General features: G+C 39.1%; 1 protein-coding gene across 3 annotated transcripts in view; it reads right to left on the bottom strand.

Annotated features, from left to right (window-relative positions):
• Positions 1–14,618, bottom strand: part of Rnf130 (ring finger protein 130) — a 96,408-nt gene that overhangs the window by 65,192 nt on the left and 16,598 nt on the right. For all 3 annotated transcript variants that reach the window (XM_021212917.2, XM_021212919.2, XM_021212918.2), the window contains exon 2: positions 4,215–4,409. In XM_021212917.2, coding sequence (XP_021068576.1) covers positions 4,215–4,409 — 195 coding nt within the window. The remainder of the gene's footprint in view (positions 1–4,214; positions 4,410–14,618) is intronic.

Raw genomic sequence — 14,618 nt, 5'->3', positions numbered from 1 at the left:
AGAGAGAGAGAGAGAGAGAGAGAGAGAGAGAGAGAGAGAGAGAGAGAGAGAGAGAGAGAAAATGAACAAGAGTGCAAGGACAGGGCAGATGTGGAGGTTAGAGCACTAGAAAGACAAGCCCTCTCCTGTCCACTGCTGCCTACATCAGGCTATCTGGCCCATGAGCTTCTGATTCAGGGTGCCCTGCTTTTATGTGGGTTCTGAAGATCTGAACTCAAGTTATCAGGCTTGCTACATGAGCACTTTACCCAATGAGCAATGACAAACTCTTAGCCCTCAGACCATGATAAACTCTGGGATATGATTCTGAGACTAAAACAAAACAGAAGAGGCTGCAACAGCTATAAAAATGGAGATCTGTAAGCTAGACAAAGACCACTGTCTTGTTTTTTTGACAGCGAATATGTAACAAATGGCATACCTACTAAGAACCGGCTGGGACAAAGAATTTATTCTATTTGGGAAAACAGGAAACAATGAGCAACAGCCTAGGAGTTCAAAGAAAGCAGGGCAAAAGCCCTTCTGGAGAAAGAACCTAGAGGCCTCCCACATGCAGGGATGAGCCTTCTTGCAGATAATTCCAAAATAAAATGGCATATTTTTGTCAAATATTTAAAAACGTAAAATTATGCTGCAGAAATCTTTTCAATGGATAGATTTAGTCTACTGCTTTTTATTAAGACAATACTGATGCCTTTTATCTAACATAACTTTTGTTTAAATATCACACTAATAGTCTTATATTTTTTATTTTTTGGCTTATATCTGACCAAAAAGCAGATTCAGGATCAATGGCTGATCTTTCAATTTAACCCTCAAAGGCACCCGGTGCATCCCCACTAGTCTGGAGGCAACGCACTTTTCTCTTTACATCTGTTCACTTAAGTACTGGTTCTATCCTTACAGACTTTTAATTTCTAATCTGAACATTTAAAATGGAAATAGAAGTAATAAGAGACTATCTCATAAACACTCAATGGTGTATCAAAGTAAAAGTAATTGAGGAAACAGAATTGTTTCAGTTAAAGAATCTTATTTTGTCAACTGTCCCTAGTTACGTCCTATATAGCAAAAGGAAGCCGACTAAGTACTCCTGTGACTGCATTCTCTTTAATGAGTTTGCTTTGCTTTGTCTCGTGTCCCCCAGTAGAATAAGATGACAAGTTCTTAGCTGAAGTTTATATTGTTTATCTTTAGTCTGCATTTAAAAATATTTTAATCAAATATAATTTACATTGTATACATACAATTATATATATTTATTTTATATAATACATTTTAATTTTAATTATATATTAAACACTATTATAGTATTTATTTTAACTTTATATATTATTTTTCTTGTTTATTTTTTTNAGATAGTTTCTCTGGGAAGCCTTGGCTGCCCTGGAACTCACTTTGTAGACCAGGCTGGCCTCGAACTCAGAGATCCTCTTGCTTTTGCCTGTGCTGGGATTAAAGTCATGTGCCACTATGACACCAAGCTTATCTTCCTTCCTTCCTTCCTTCCTTCCTTCCTTCCTTCCTTCCTTCCTTCCTTCCTTCCTTCCTTCCTTTTTAGGTTAAAAAAAAGTATGTGCTTGTATATGGGTATGCTCACATGAGTACAGGTATATACAGAGGCTAGGGGGCTGGGCTAGAGAGATGGTTCAGTGGTTAAGAGCACTGACTGCTCTACTATAGGTCCTGAATTTAATTCCCAGCAACCACATGGTGGCTCACAGCCATCTATAATGGGATCCAGTGCCCTCTTCTGGTATGTCTCAAGACAGAAATAGTACACTCACATAATAAATAAATCTTAAAAAGAGGCTAGGGGCTGGATGTCCTCTGGATCTACAGGCACAGCCGTTAAATGAAGTCAGCCACTGAGCCATCTCTCCAGTCCAGATTTGCCTTTTATAAGTGCACAATTCAGTAAGTCTATAGAGATGTACAATCATCACCACAATCCAACTTGAAAAAATTTCTATCATGCCCAGAAAGCTCTCCCACACTCAATTAATTGTGATCTCCTGCTTTCCTTGTCTCTAAATCTGATTTCTTAGATATTTTATATAAATTGGAACTAGGCAATAGTTGGCTTTTATGTCTGGCTTCTGAGGTTTATCCATGTATCTGTAGTGTTTTGAGACAAGGTCTCACTTGTAGCCCAGGGTGGTCTGAAACTCAATATCTAGCATAGTCTGATCCCTAACTCATAGCAATCTTTCTGCAGCCCAGTTAATCCCATTTAGTTGATAACTGAATTTTACTCTATGGACATATATTGTTTTTTTTTTCTACTCATGAGTTGTTAGGTATTCAGGTTGTTTCAAGTTTGGTTATTGGAAATATTCTACTAAGACATTTAAATGTACATTTCTGTGGACATTTTCCCCTCTTGTTCACTTATATTTTTCCTGCTTCTCTTGTAATGGCTCTCTTGTAAAGGGAGAAGACAGCTTGCTCATATGGTAAATCTGCACTTAACTTTGGAGAAACTGGTTTCCAAACCTGTGCTACATTCCCAACAACAGCTACATTTACCCCAGTGGGTGTGAAACTATCTTATTATTTAGATTGCATTTTTCTAATGATTAATAAAATTAGGTTTACCTTAGTACTGATTTATAAGGTTTCTCTAAGTGGGACAGACATATTTCTAGACACAGTGTGGTGCATTTTGCTTCCTCTGCCCTTATGTATACCTCCATTCTGTGTGCTTTAGAGAAGTTCTAATTCCTTTGGAATTCACCAAACTCTATTATCAGAACCTCTTTATTTCTGCTGTTACTACAATTGATGATAAAGAATTGTATGGTCAACAAGCTCAGCAAATGGTTTTATCAAAGAGTTATTCCCTCTAATACTTCTCAAAACCTCTGTGTGTCAATGAGCACGACGAGGCGCCTCTGCAAGCACACTCTTCCAAGCATTTCCCAAAGACTTTCCTTCGTGGTGTCTGTCTTTGCTGGTCCTCTATAGCATATCAGAATAAATGAATGTTGTGAGGAATGCAGATGAGAAATCTGCACCATCTGACAAACCTCCAACCTCCAGCTCTTCACGTGTGTGTGTGTGTGTGTGTGTGTGTGTGTGTGTGTGTGTTGTGCATGCCTGTGATTATGCAGGCACATGGGTGCAGGAGATCAGGAATCTTTCTCTACTGCTTTCCACCTTACTGCCTTCAGTCTCACTGAACCAGAAGTTTGTTGTTTCAGCTGGGTAGGCTGGCCGCCTAGCTCTTGGAATCTACCTGTTGGACACCCATCATGTGGAAGGTGAGAATCTGCTTCCTCTAGCTGTTCTCTAATCTCCACACACACATACAAATAAGTGTAAAAAAAAGCAAGGGTGTCTCTCTTAAAAAAAAAAAAAGGCAATCTCTTAAGTAAGACATTGTACTATAAATTCTTCAGGGATGTAAAACTAAACCCCAGTACCTCAGAGCCAGGTTCATGAAACTAAATAGACATTAGTCAATTTTGATCTACCCCTCTTTAGCAGACTCTTAGCAGTTTCAGTCCTCCGTTCTGTAAAACTAGGACTTCCCTAAATGTGTGTATGTGTGTGTGTGTGTGTATACAAGGAATCTCTCGGACTCTTGGAGTTAGAGTTACAGGTAGTTGTGAGTCACCTGACACAGGTGCTTATAAACAAATTTAGGTCTTCTGCAAGAATACCAAATGTTCCTAAGAACCTACAGCAAAGTGGTGGAACCATACATACATACATAATGTAAATGTTCAATAAATTTAATCTATTGTTATACAAACAATTATCCTAAATGCTTCTCACAGGAAATGAAGACATGGTATCTCACTGCTGTGTGTATTCATTACTGTGGCAGCTTCAACATTTATGCTAATGTCATGGAAAGAACCCTTCCTCGACAGGTAATCCTTGAGAACCCAAAGCAGTCTGGGAAAAGGACCCCGTATCAAGTACATGATAACTAAAGTCATCATAGAAAAAGTAGAAGAGCAAAACTACTGTGAGCTCAATTCTGACCAGCCAATAGGAAGCTTTACAGACTGTTTTGGTCACTATTAAAGAAAAACCACAGGGAAAAAAAAAAAGACATGGATCTCCACAAGTGACAATACCAAAGTTAACTCGATCATAGAATTACATCGAAGATTATGACTTTGTTCCAAATATACGGTAGAAGAATGCTCCAAGTAGTAATTTCAAGAAAGAAAGAGAACTCTAAAGCCCCTTTTCCTGTTTACCTGGATGAGTCATGGTGACCGGCTCCTCTTTGGATTTATTATTGTAGATGACTACAGCAACCGCATTGTGAAAAGCAGCCCGTGATATTTTCTCTTTAAAGGTGCAATTTCCTCTTTGTAGCAAGGCGATCCACTGTTTGATATTAGGAGGGACAAAGAACCGTGTTTGAGGATCACAGCCCAGATGATCAGCAACTAGACAACAGAAAGAAAAGCACATTAAAGATAAGTCAATAAATCTTTATTGAGGTGTCCTTCTGTTCCCTGAATACTACGCATATCTGCAGCACACTACAGCATGGTTGTATGGATTTCCACAAAGGGCAACACAATGCATCCGATTAATGTTTGGAGAAAGAAGAAACTCCACAAAGATTTTACTTGTACTGCAAATAAAACAATGGGGATTTATTTTTTACTTTACAGATTGATAAAACAAAAAAGGGCAGTAAAAACCAGGACAGATACAAAGAGAAGACAAGACAAACAGAGACACGGAGGTGACAGTTCGTCCCGCCTTCTAGTTTATTCATCTGCACTTCCAACTTTAAACACACGGATGCTATCACTACCACCAGGATGAAACAGATAATTTTGTTCTGAGTAAGTGAAGAGGCCAAAGTAACTTAGCTACCAACCAAGTGATCACACTGAAACACAAACATGGCAAACAAACTTCATAACAGATGCCAAAGGAAATCACAAAATTTAAATTTGAGCCTATATTTAATAATGAAAACAATGTGAATAGTAAACACCATTCTAATTTACATTTACTGGAAAAACAACTCTACAAATCTACATTAAGAAATATAACATAGGTTACATGTAAACACCAAGACTATCCCCTGGTCCTACAAACTGCATAGCCACAGTTCTAACTTTTGGGAAGACTTTGTTCCAAAGATAAATACATTTGTGTCGGTCAAACTAAGTTCCTTGATCTTTGATCCTACATATTTGGTACTTTCTGCATCTCAGAAAACTTAAATTGAAAAAAAAAAGCCTGCCACACAATGTTCCTCAACTAGTGACAGAGACAGTCATCACATTACGAAACTTTAAAATCCAGGGCAGATTATCTTCTTTCCAGCATTATCTGTTACACAGATAATTATACAATTATGCTGTTTTAAAACACAAGCACTGAAAAGGTGTGTTAATAAATCTTAGAAAATTATCCAACACTATATTAAATGGAGCAACCAAAAAGAGAGAGAGGGAGAGGAAGAGAGGGAGAGAGAGAGAGAGAGAGAGAGAGAGAGAGAGAGAGAGAGAGAGAGAGAGAGAGAGAGAGAGAGAGAGAGAGACCAAAACGGAGTTTTAAGTGTTTCATTTGATAGTTTTCAAAATGAATTGGCAGAAAATGCAGATTAAGGAATGCCCAAAGGATGCCAAGAGGCGGTGGCACACACCTTTAATCCCAGCACTCAGGAGGCAGGCAGAGAAACCCTGTCTCAAAAACAATCAATCAAACAAAACAAACAAAACAACAGCAAGAGAGTATCCAAAAGGATATGCACATTTGTCCAATACACAACTTAAATTTTCTGTGATGTCCTTTCTCTCTGTGGCTTCACAGTTTTACAATGCAGTCAAGAGGAAACTGTGATTACTGAATCAGCAATACCAGGGGTACAAAGTCTAAACCAACTATTTACTAGCTGAGCAGCTCTGACACGTTTCTTAATCTCTGATTTTTAATTTTTACAAAACTGGACTTACTTGCTGGTGGTGAGAGAACATCCCTGGTGTTCTCAGGCTACAAAGGTATGCCCAACAAAATCCAGCAAACCTACTTAAGACAACTGTGAAATTCTACAGGAGTCCCCATCCACTAAGAACAGATTCTAGAACAACTGCTGGATCCAAATGAATTCTAACAATAGACTGTGTATGTTTACTCCTACTTCATAGAATTCACCCATATGCAAATGGTTCCAAAAGCATTTACATCAGTAAGAATGCAATGTATAACTACAAGAATGAGACATGTGGGCTCCTGTTTCAGGAAGCAGTATTTATTATTCAGGAGAAGAAAATGAGGTTTCACAACCACTTAATACTGTAGTGTATGTATCCTACCTCATTATTCCTTCTAATTATAAAAATAAATGAACAATGAAATGGTATTAATAGCTCTGAACAGCTGCCCATTGTGATTAAGTGGTTCTACTGCAAATTTAATGCCATTTGTTTGTATTTAAACAATTTATTTTGTGAAAACATATTGAAGCATGGCTTATCTATGTAATTATGAACTATTAAAATATGTCATTAGCAATTTTGTTCAAATTCGGAACCACTTTACTTTCATGTTCTTCAAATTTCTTCAGCGAGAACTGCCTAATTTCTTTGCATTCATTAGTTGTAGAGCTGAGCAAACAAATCATAATAAAAATCTGAAATTACAGACATTACAAAACATTACACTATATAAGAACTTAAGGCCTGGGGACAGCACAGCAGTAGTGTTTGCCTAGCATGTGTTGAAGACCTGCTGTAAAGCCTCAGCACTATAAAAAATAGTAAGAAAAACCCAAAGTCTTAAATTTTGTTTCCTATATACATTTTCCTGTTGAATGCAGAAACAATAATGGGGCTTTCATTTCCTTCTTGATAAGCACCAAACAAGCATGGGATCCTCACCTTGATGAACTGTGTATGCATGTGTATGCATGTCCATGTGCATGTGCATGTGCATGTGCGAAGTGTGTGCATGTGCATGTGGAGGCCAGAGGACACACCCTCAGGTGTGAACACTCAGGAACATTTTTCATCTTCTTTGAGACAAGATCTCTGGTCTGGGCTCACCAATTAGGCTAGACTGGCTGGTCAGTAAGTTCCAAGGATCTTCCTGACTTCACCTCTAATTCTGGGATTACAAACACATCCTATTGTGCCTGGCATTTTTACAGTGGACCTGGGGATCCAACTCAGGTCCTCTTGCCTGCAAGGCAAGCACTTTACCAACTAAGCCACCTTCCCAGCTTCACAAGCACGCTTCATAACTATGTACTCAGAAGCAAAACAAACATCAAAGAAAAATAAAATGTGATAACCACTATTCTTAAAATGTATAGTCCTTGGCAGGAGAAACGGCTCAGTGGTTAAGAGCACTTGACTGTTGTGCAGAGGACTTAGGTTCAATTCCCAGCACACAGATATTGGCTCACAACCTTGGAACTCCAGTTCCAAGGGTTCTGAACTTCTCTTCTATAATGTTTGTGTACAAGCCATGCATGTGGTGCATAGACATACATGCAGGAAGAACTCCTGCATAGATAAAATCTGAAAACTAAAATATTAATAATAACTAAAAAAGAAAGAATTTTGAAACCTCTAAGCTCACTGAGGTGGTATGATTGACACAATATCAGCACAATGAGAGAACACTAGGAAGCAGAGTGTTTAGAAAGGCAGGACAGGAAAAGAACATATGGTACAGGGTCAGTGAAAGGTAAACAGAACCCTTGAAAAGTTGTCCAAGCAGAAAGGATGGGGCATGGAAATATCTAAACTACAGGCTGGGGCGGGGGCTTCGGCTGAAGAATCCTTGCTAGTATGCATGAGGCCTTAGGAGCGATTCCTAGTACTAAAACAACAAACACAGTGAACCTTAGATCTACCAGAAAGTGGAGTTCAAATTTAAGATGACAGAATTCTAGAAAGATTTTATTTGGAATGGGAGAAGAAAAATACTCCAGTATGAAGAAAAATGTAAGTATTTAAGGATTTTACTTTATTCGTATTATTTGTGGTGCTGGAGATCTAACCTGGGCATGTCAGGCCAAGTGTTTTACCACTGACCAGTACTTCTGCCCTAGAGATATAAATATTTTACAGGCTGTAGAGCAGCAAGCTAGCTCAGCTGGTAAAGGCACTTGCTGTCAAGCCTGATAACCTTAGCTCGATCCCCAGGATATACACAGTTCAAGTAGAGGATCCGTTTCCACAGCTGTCCCCAATCCCACATGTATACCATGTCACACACTAGTCAACACAGACACAAACATAAGATAAATAAAGTATTAAATAAGTAATGCAAAATTTTAAGGTTACTCATTTGTACTAACGGATAAAATCCATTCTCATATTCTACTAGTCTGAAACTTTGGCACATGATTAATTTAACAGGATTTCACCTAATAAAAGTCAAATTTCTCACACATGGAGCAGTTACCCTGTTCTGTGTGGGTTAATGGTTCCCTCCCAAGCCCCAAAAACCTTCAATTTGCTGTAAACCTCTTGGGGTAAGGGTGGTATAGAAGCAAGAGCCCAGCCGAGTGCTTTTCTGCTGGTGTGGTTAAAACAGGTTACAGGCTGCTCTAGGCTCACAGGGCCTCTTACTTTCAGCCTGGGTGTCTTATTTCCTCTTCCTAAATGCTAATCATACCACACCCTTGGCCAACCACTTTCTGAGCTTTTGAATTCTGCTTAAAATGTCTTCTCCAGCAGGCTTTCCTTCTTCCAGAGGCTGATTTGGGTAGATTTTCAGGTTGCCATGGTACCCTAGAATTGCATCCCTTTTGGCATTCATTGTACTGTATCAGTAACGGCTGTTTATTTTTGGCTCTTTTCTTTTAGAAGGTGAGATCCAGCATCTCCTCCAATATGTCTGGCACATGGAAAACACTTGACTTAGCTGATATAAGGAGGGGCTAGGGATGTAGTTTTGTGGTAGAGCATCTCCTGGCCAAGTGTGAAGCCCTAGCTTCATTTCTTAGTTAAAAAATAAAAGTAAAAAACATACTTGATGAAAGAAGAGTGATCAAGTGAAATTAAAAAAAAAAGACACTAAAAAGTTTGTGTCAAGTATCTTTTTTTGGCGTATGTGTTGTATGATATGCAACTGTATTCACATGTGATTAGGCAGACACAAACGTGTACATGTGAAGGCCTGGGGCTGATGTCCAGCATCTCCTTGGATTGCTCTCTGTCTTCCATACCGAGACAGTATCCCGCTCCTGCCCAGCCATCCAGCTTTCACTGGGCAGTAGGGATCCCAACCGTGGTCCTCGTGTTTGTGTAGCACGCATTCCACCTGGGGAGCTACGCCCTAGTCTCTGTGTCAGTGGTCTTTGATGGTTCATGTTTTATGAGTTGATTCCTATAAACAGGTGAGATTAAACTCACCAGAGCTGAAGGCTTCCAGTAGCAGATGTGTTCTGATTAGTTTCCCTTTTCTAGTCTGGAAGATTAGACTAAAGAGATTATAGTCTACAAATTTCCTCTAACTTTTCTCTTTCCTTGTATTGATTGAAAAGTTCTAGCCTTTATGACTTAAAAACAGAAAGAAAAAAAAACTCCAGCCTTATGAAGAAAAAAAAACCAATATTCTTTATTTTTGTTCCTCATTTTAAAAATCTTACTTTTAGTGGTGAGCTACGAGACTTACATGTAGCTTTTGTCCTTTGGCCACCTGTACAGTCAGGACCTGTGCTTGTGCTTCTATACTTTCACTGAGCCAGTGGCTCGCAACCTTCCCAAGTAGGAGGCCTATAGGAGCAGAACCGCTGCTCTTCTTACTTTTACTGAATTAAGTGTTGCTAAAAATGTTTTACATTTCCTTTTCTCTTTTCTGTTCATTTCTGTTCTCTCTTAACCTTGTACATATGATCACACATTACTTAAAGACAGGGACCTGTGCTGAGAACTGTGTGGTTAGGAGATAATCCTTGCAGTATGGATATTATAAGGTATGCTCAGACAAGTTAATAAGGTGATGACATCACTAAGTGATATAATCTTATGGGACCACCTGGGTACACACACCCACTGCTGACAAAAATGTCCTATATGGTACATAAGTGTTTTATTCCTCTGATCCCTTTTTTGCTGGTTCGGTTTAGTATTATAATAGAGTAACAAAGAGCCACTCTAGCCATTTCAAGGGAACTTTCTATCAGTGATTATTCCTGCTTTTGTCTGCCCTCTGCTTAAACCTGCTGGTCTTGTCTATTTCAAAGAAGTTAACACTAGGATCTTAAAATTACTCTTTACCGCTGCGATTTCAGGAGTGGTCTATACCTACCACCATGCTGATGTCCATTTGTCCCATCAACATTTCACTTTTAACTTTTCTGTCTTCAACCACTCCAGTGAAACCACTGACTTCCGGTCACCTCAAGACACTCTCTTCCAAATTGACCTCTAAGCAAGTAGTTCTCAACCTGTAGTCATGACCCTTTTGGGCATGGCTGTGGGTGTGTGTTTAATGATCATTTCACAGGGGTCACCTAAGACAACCCTTCGTATCAGATATTTCCATTACAATTCATAACAGTAGCAAAATTACAGTTATAAAGTAGCAATGAAAATAATTTTACGGTTTACCATGACATGAGTAACTGTATTAAAGGGTCACAGCTCTTCATAGGGTCCTGAGTATTGCTATCTTTATTTCTTCTTCTTCTACCTGACCCCTAGGTGGTAACTTCTGAGACTCTGCCCCCTAGACATAGTCTAGGGTTTTTCATAGTTTATGCTTTTTCTTAGCAGAATGATATACAAAGCAGCCATATTTTTAAAATGTGCTTCTCATTCTTTCATTTTGATGAATCTGAGTACCCATCATACACAGCAGATCAAGTCAACAGCAAGCCAAGAATCACGAGAGGACCATGGGAAACGTTTATACAGGAAAAGGGATTCATTTCTTCTCATTCCAAGAAAACTCTCTCTAGTCTTGATTTTGATGAGCTAACAGGACTTCTTGAGTATTTCTACCCAGCTCCAGGAAAGGAGGCCTGGAAGATGTCTTTGTAGGTCCATCTATGTCAAATCATTCTGGTTTTTATTTATTCACTTGAAAGCTGCTTTCCCTCACTTCCTAGGCAAGACCATAGGACCACACATAGCCTTTCAGCCACGAGGAGGCCACTTCTAGAAGAATATGGGAGACAAGGGGAAAAGGTTTGTTTATCCTTTTGATGACAACTAGAGAGAGGAGAGTTCTTAGCTTCTCTCTTCCTGCAGCAGAGTTGTAGTTTTACAGAAAAGATTAAACAAAAGCCTGAGAATGTACAGATGCAGCCTTCCTTGTGAGAGGGTTATCGGAATGGTGGGAATCCCTTATTAAGAGGTGAGTTCCTTTTGGATCAGCCAAAGCTTTCCTGATTCTAATTTTCTTATGTTTTTCGCTCTGCTTAGGCTCTCCTCAGAAAACTAATTCATCATAGTCTATTCCCTCACTAGTACATTAGTGTACTAGTAACTAGTGTACTAGTTAACACTTGGAGCTGTCTTCCAGCATCTTACTTAAATGAACAAAACACCAGAAATCATATTGAACACAGACCCCCTAGATTTGCTGGGAAAGTACTCTATTCTGAGCTAAACCATGAACCCCTAGAAATCCTATTTAATTGAACCATCTACTTCCAGGCACCATGAGATTTAATGTGACATCTAGCCAAGGGTGAGAGAAGAGATAAACACCGAGTAAGCAACACAGAAGTAAGGAACCTAAGTGATATATTTGAGGGAAGGTTTTTTTCTATATCTCACTGACTCAGAGATTCAGACTGAAGGTAGGTTGAAGCCAAAAGCAGATAAGGAGGCCAGCATGCAGGAGGCAGGTAAGAAGAATGCTATTACCAGGGAGAAGGTAGACTGTTTTGTTCTTTACAAGCCTGCAGAAGAACTATCAGTTTTACTAATTTAGGAGTTCAGGTGTTAACATCATCCAAAAACACTCACACAGAAATGCTGGTAACAATGTAAAACCAGTATTTCAGCACCCCTGCACCCAGGAAGTGGATGGATGGATGATGGATGGATGGATAGATGGATGGATATACACCCTCCTCACATCTCACCTTCCACCAGTAGTCTCCATCCCTCAGAAATTCTTCTAAGGAAGATGTTATAGTAAAGTTGCATTTTTATATCTAAGAACATTTCTGTTATTCCCATTCTTGAATGTGTATCAGTTTAAATGTTAAATAAAACTAATTAAAAATTCAAAGCTCCTTTCAATTATCCTCTAGTTTTATTTTTAACAAAATATTCAAACTATGTAGTCTCTTGAATATTATTCTACTCACTTTTTACTTTTGAATATAATATTTTAATAAGTACATACATTTATCTTCCTAAATGGCAATTTTTACTTCTTTGGCCATGTTCTAAAGAAATACGTCAAAAGTTATTTTCTTTTTATTCAGGATTTTAAAGGAGGCAACATAATATCTTCTGCACACTTACAGTGCTAGCTGTATGGGACAGCACTGCAAGAAGAGTCATGCACAGCCCGACTGTCAGCAAGTTGAGCTGTCAATAGCTATCCATTATCATTTGTCTTCTGTACTTAGTTACTGTACATCTCAAATGGATTTTGATTATTTTTCACATCCTTAGAACTCAAACATATTTGTTGGATGTTCTCCATGGCATAATAAAAAGCATCTTAAAAGCAATTTTAAATGATGGCTAATACAAATCACTTTACATGAAAAGTCATGCTCAAAAATAATTTTTATTACAACTGATGTAACAAATATCTCATTCAAGAGCAATGCTCTAAATGTAGGCAAGTAAAAATGGTAGCTCAATCCCAGACAGAAGTGGTACCGGAGCACAACAGGAGTGCTGAGTACTTAAACTACCTTATTGCCTATTCCAAAAAGGATTTCAGTACTGAGTATGACTCCTTCAGGCCCTTTCTTCACTTGGCTCCTATTCATTGTGCTTTCTGCTTGCCTCTGACCACTCCTCATTTTCCAAGGTTCTGTCCACTGCTCACTTCTCTCAGCAAGCAGTCACCTTCATGACAATATTATATAAGTCTAAACCTCTCTTGAAATTTAGCACTTATCATTCAACTGCCTGCTAGATATTTCTCTATGAATTTGTACTTCCTCTTGGGTCATCTTCTGGCGCTGAGTTCCTAGTCAACCGAATCATCGACTTAAACACATGCAATTGAATTCCCTGTTAAAAGTCAGGAAGTGAATATCTAGAGACCCAGCTCAGTCAACAGAGCCTTCTGGTTTTGTCTGCCACAAGACCAACCAAAGTTAATGACTGACTCAATAATGCTGATGCACACAGGGATCTAGGACACCACCAAGAATCCAGAGCAAAGCTAGGCAGTGACAGGTGTTAGGAGTCAAAGCACTAAGCAGGCTGAGAGATATTTGTCAAATTCTTATCAGTCTGGACTACATGGTGAGGCTGTCTCAAACAACAGTTACAATACAATTCCGAGGAAGCTGAGTGCAGCGTAGTAAGACTGCAGACCCAGAATCTCTGGATAGTAAGGCAGGAGAATCATTTGAACGCAGGGGTCAAAGCTAGCTTGGGTTACATAACAAGACCCTATCACAATAATTCAGAACAGTATCCAAGACATTAACTCTTGGGCAGAAATATAAAGAATATGGGTGCACTTCTGTTTTATTTTTTATTTATTTATTTATTTATTTATTTTTTTCGAGACATGGTTTCTCTGTATAGCCCTGGCCATCCTGGAACTCACTCAGTAGACCAGGCTGGCCTCAAACTCAGAAATCCGCCTGCCTCTGCCTCCCGAGTGCTGGGATTAAAGGTGTGTGCCACCACTGCCTGGCCTTTGTTTTATTTTTAAATCACCTCTATTCTAGTACCATGAGTCCTAGAACTTGACCATACTAACAAAGACTGGACTATCAGGTCCAATATCGTCAGGTACAGGAAAGAAGCTAGGAGCTGTATAGCTGACCCTAACAAGGCAGAAGACACTTGTCAAGAGATGTTTAAGCTGAGTAGCTAAGACAGAAGAAGGTAGGGAAGAAACAGGGAAAGAGAACAGCCATAAACTCTGTCACAGTCGAGGAAAACTGAAGAAATCATACAAGAGGCAGTTTCAAGTTTTCACAATCTGAGCTGTCTATATAGCAATGAACAAGGAAAAAAAGGCAAACGTTTATGTACAAAATGATCAAAGACACTTGTTGAGGTAGGTCTTAACTTATCTCTGAAAGTACCTCTCAAAGAGCGGGGAAACATACTTTTATATCAGTGTCTTTCAAGGAAATATCAATAAATAGAAAATCAGGTATGGGGTCTGCAAGCCTATGAACTAACCAGCACCCCCAGAGCTTGTGTCTCTAGCTGCATATGTAGCAGAAGATGGTCTAGTCAGTCATCATTGGGAAGAGAGGCCCCTTGGTCTTGCAAACTTTATATGCCCCATACAGGGGAACACCAGGGCCAAGAAGTGGGAGTGGGTGGGTAGGGGAGTGGGTGGGGGAGGATATAGGGGACTTTGGGGATAGCATTTAAAATGTAAATGAAGTAAGTACCTAATAAAAATTGGAAAAAAAAGACAAAAAGAAAATCAGGTATGTAGAGGTCTGGCACAAGGTCCACCCGCTGCATGGCCCACCCACAGCAGGAGCCACTACACTGTGCAGCAGATGC

The sequence above is a fragment of the Mus pahari genome, chromosome 14 (assembly GCF_900095145.1).
Source record: "Mus pahari chromosome 14, PAHARI_EIJ_v1.1, whole genome shotgun sequence".
NCBI classification, from domain to species: Eukaryota; Metazoa; Chordata; class Mammalia; order Rodentia; family Muridae; genus Mus; species Mus pahari.
The sequence above is the reverse complement of the archived record's forward strand: the minus strand, read 5'-3'. Positions and strand labels throughout refer to the sequence as shown.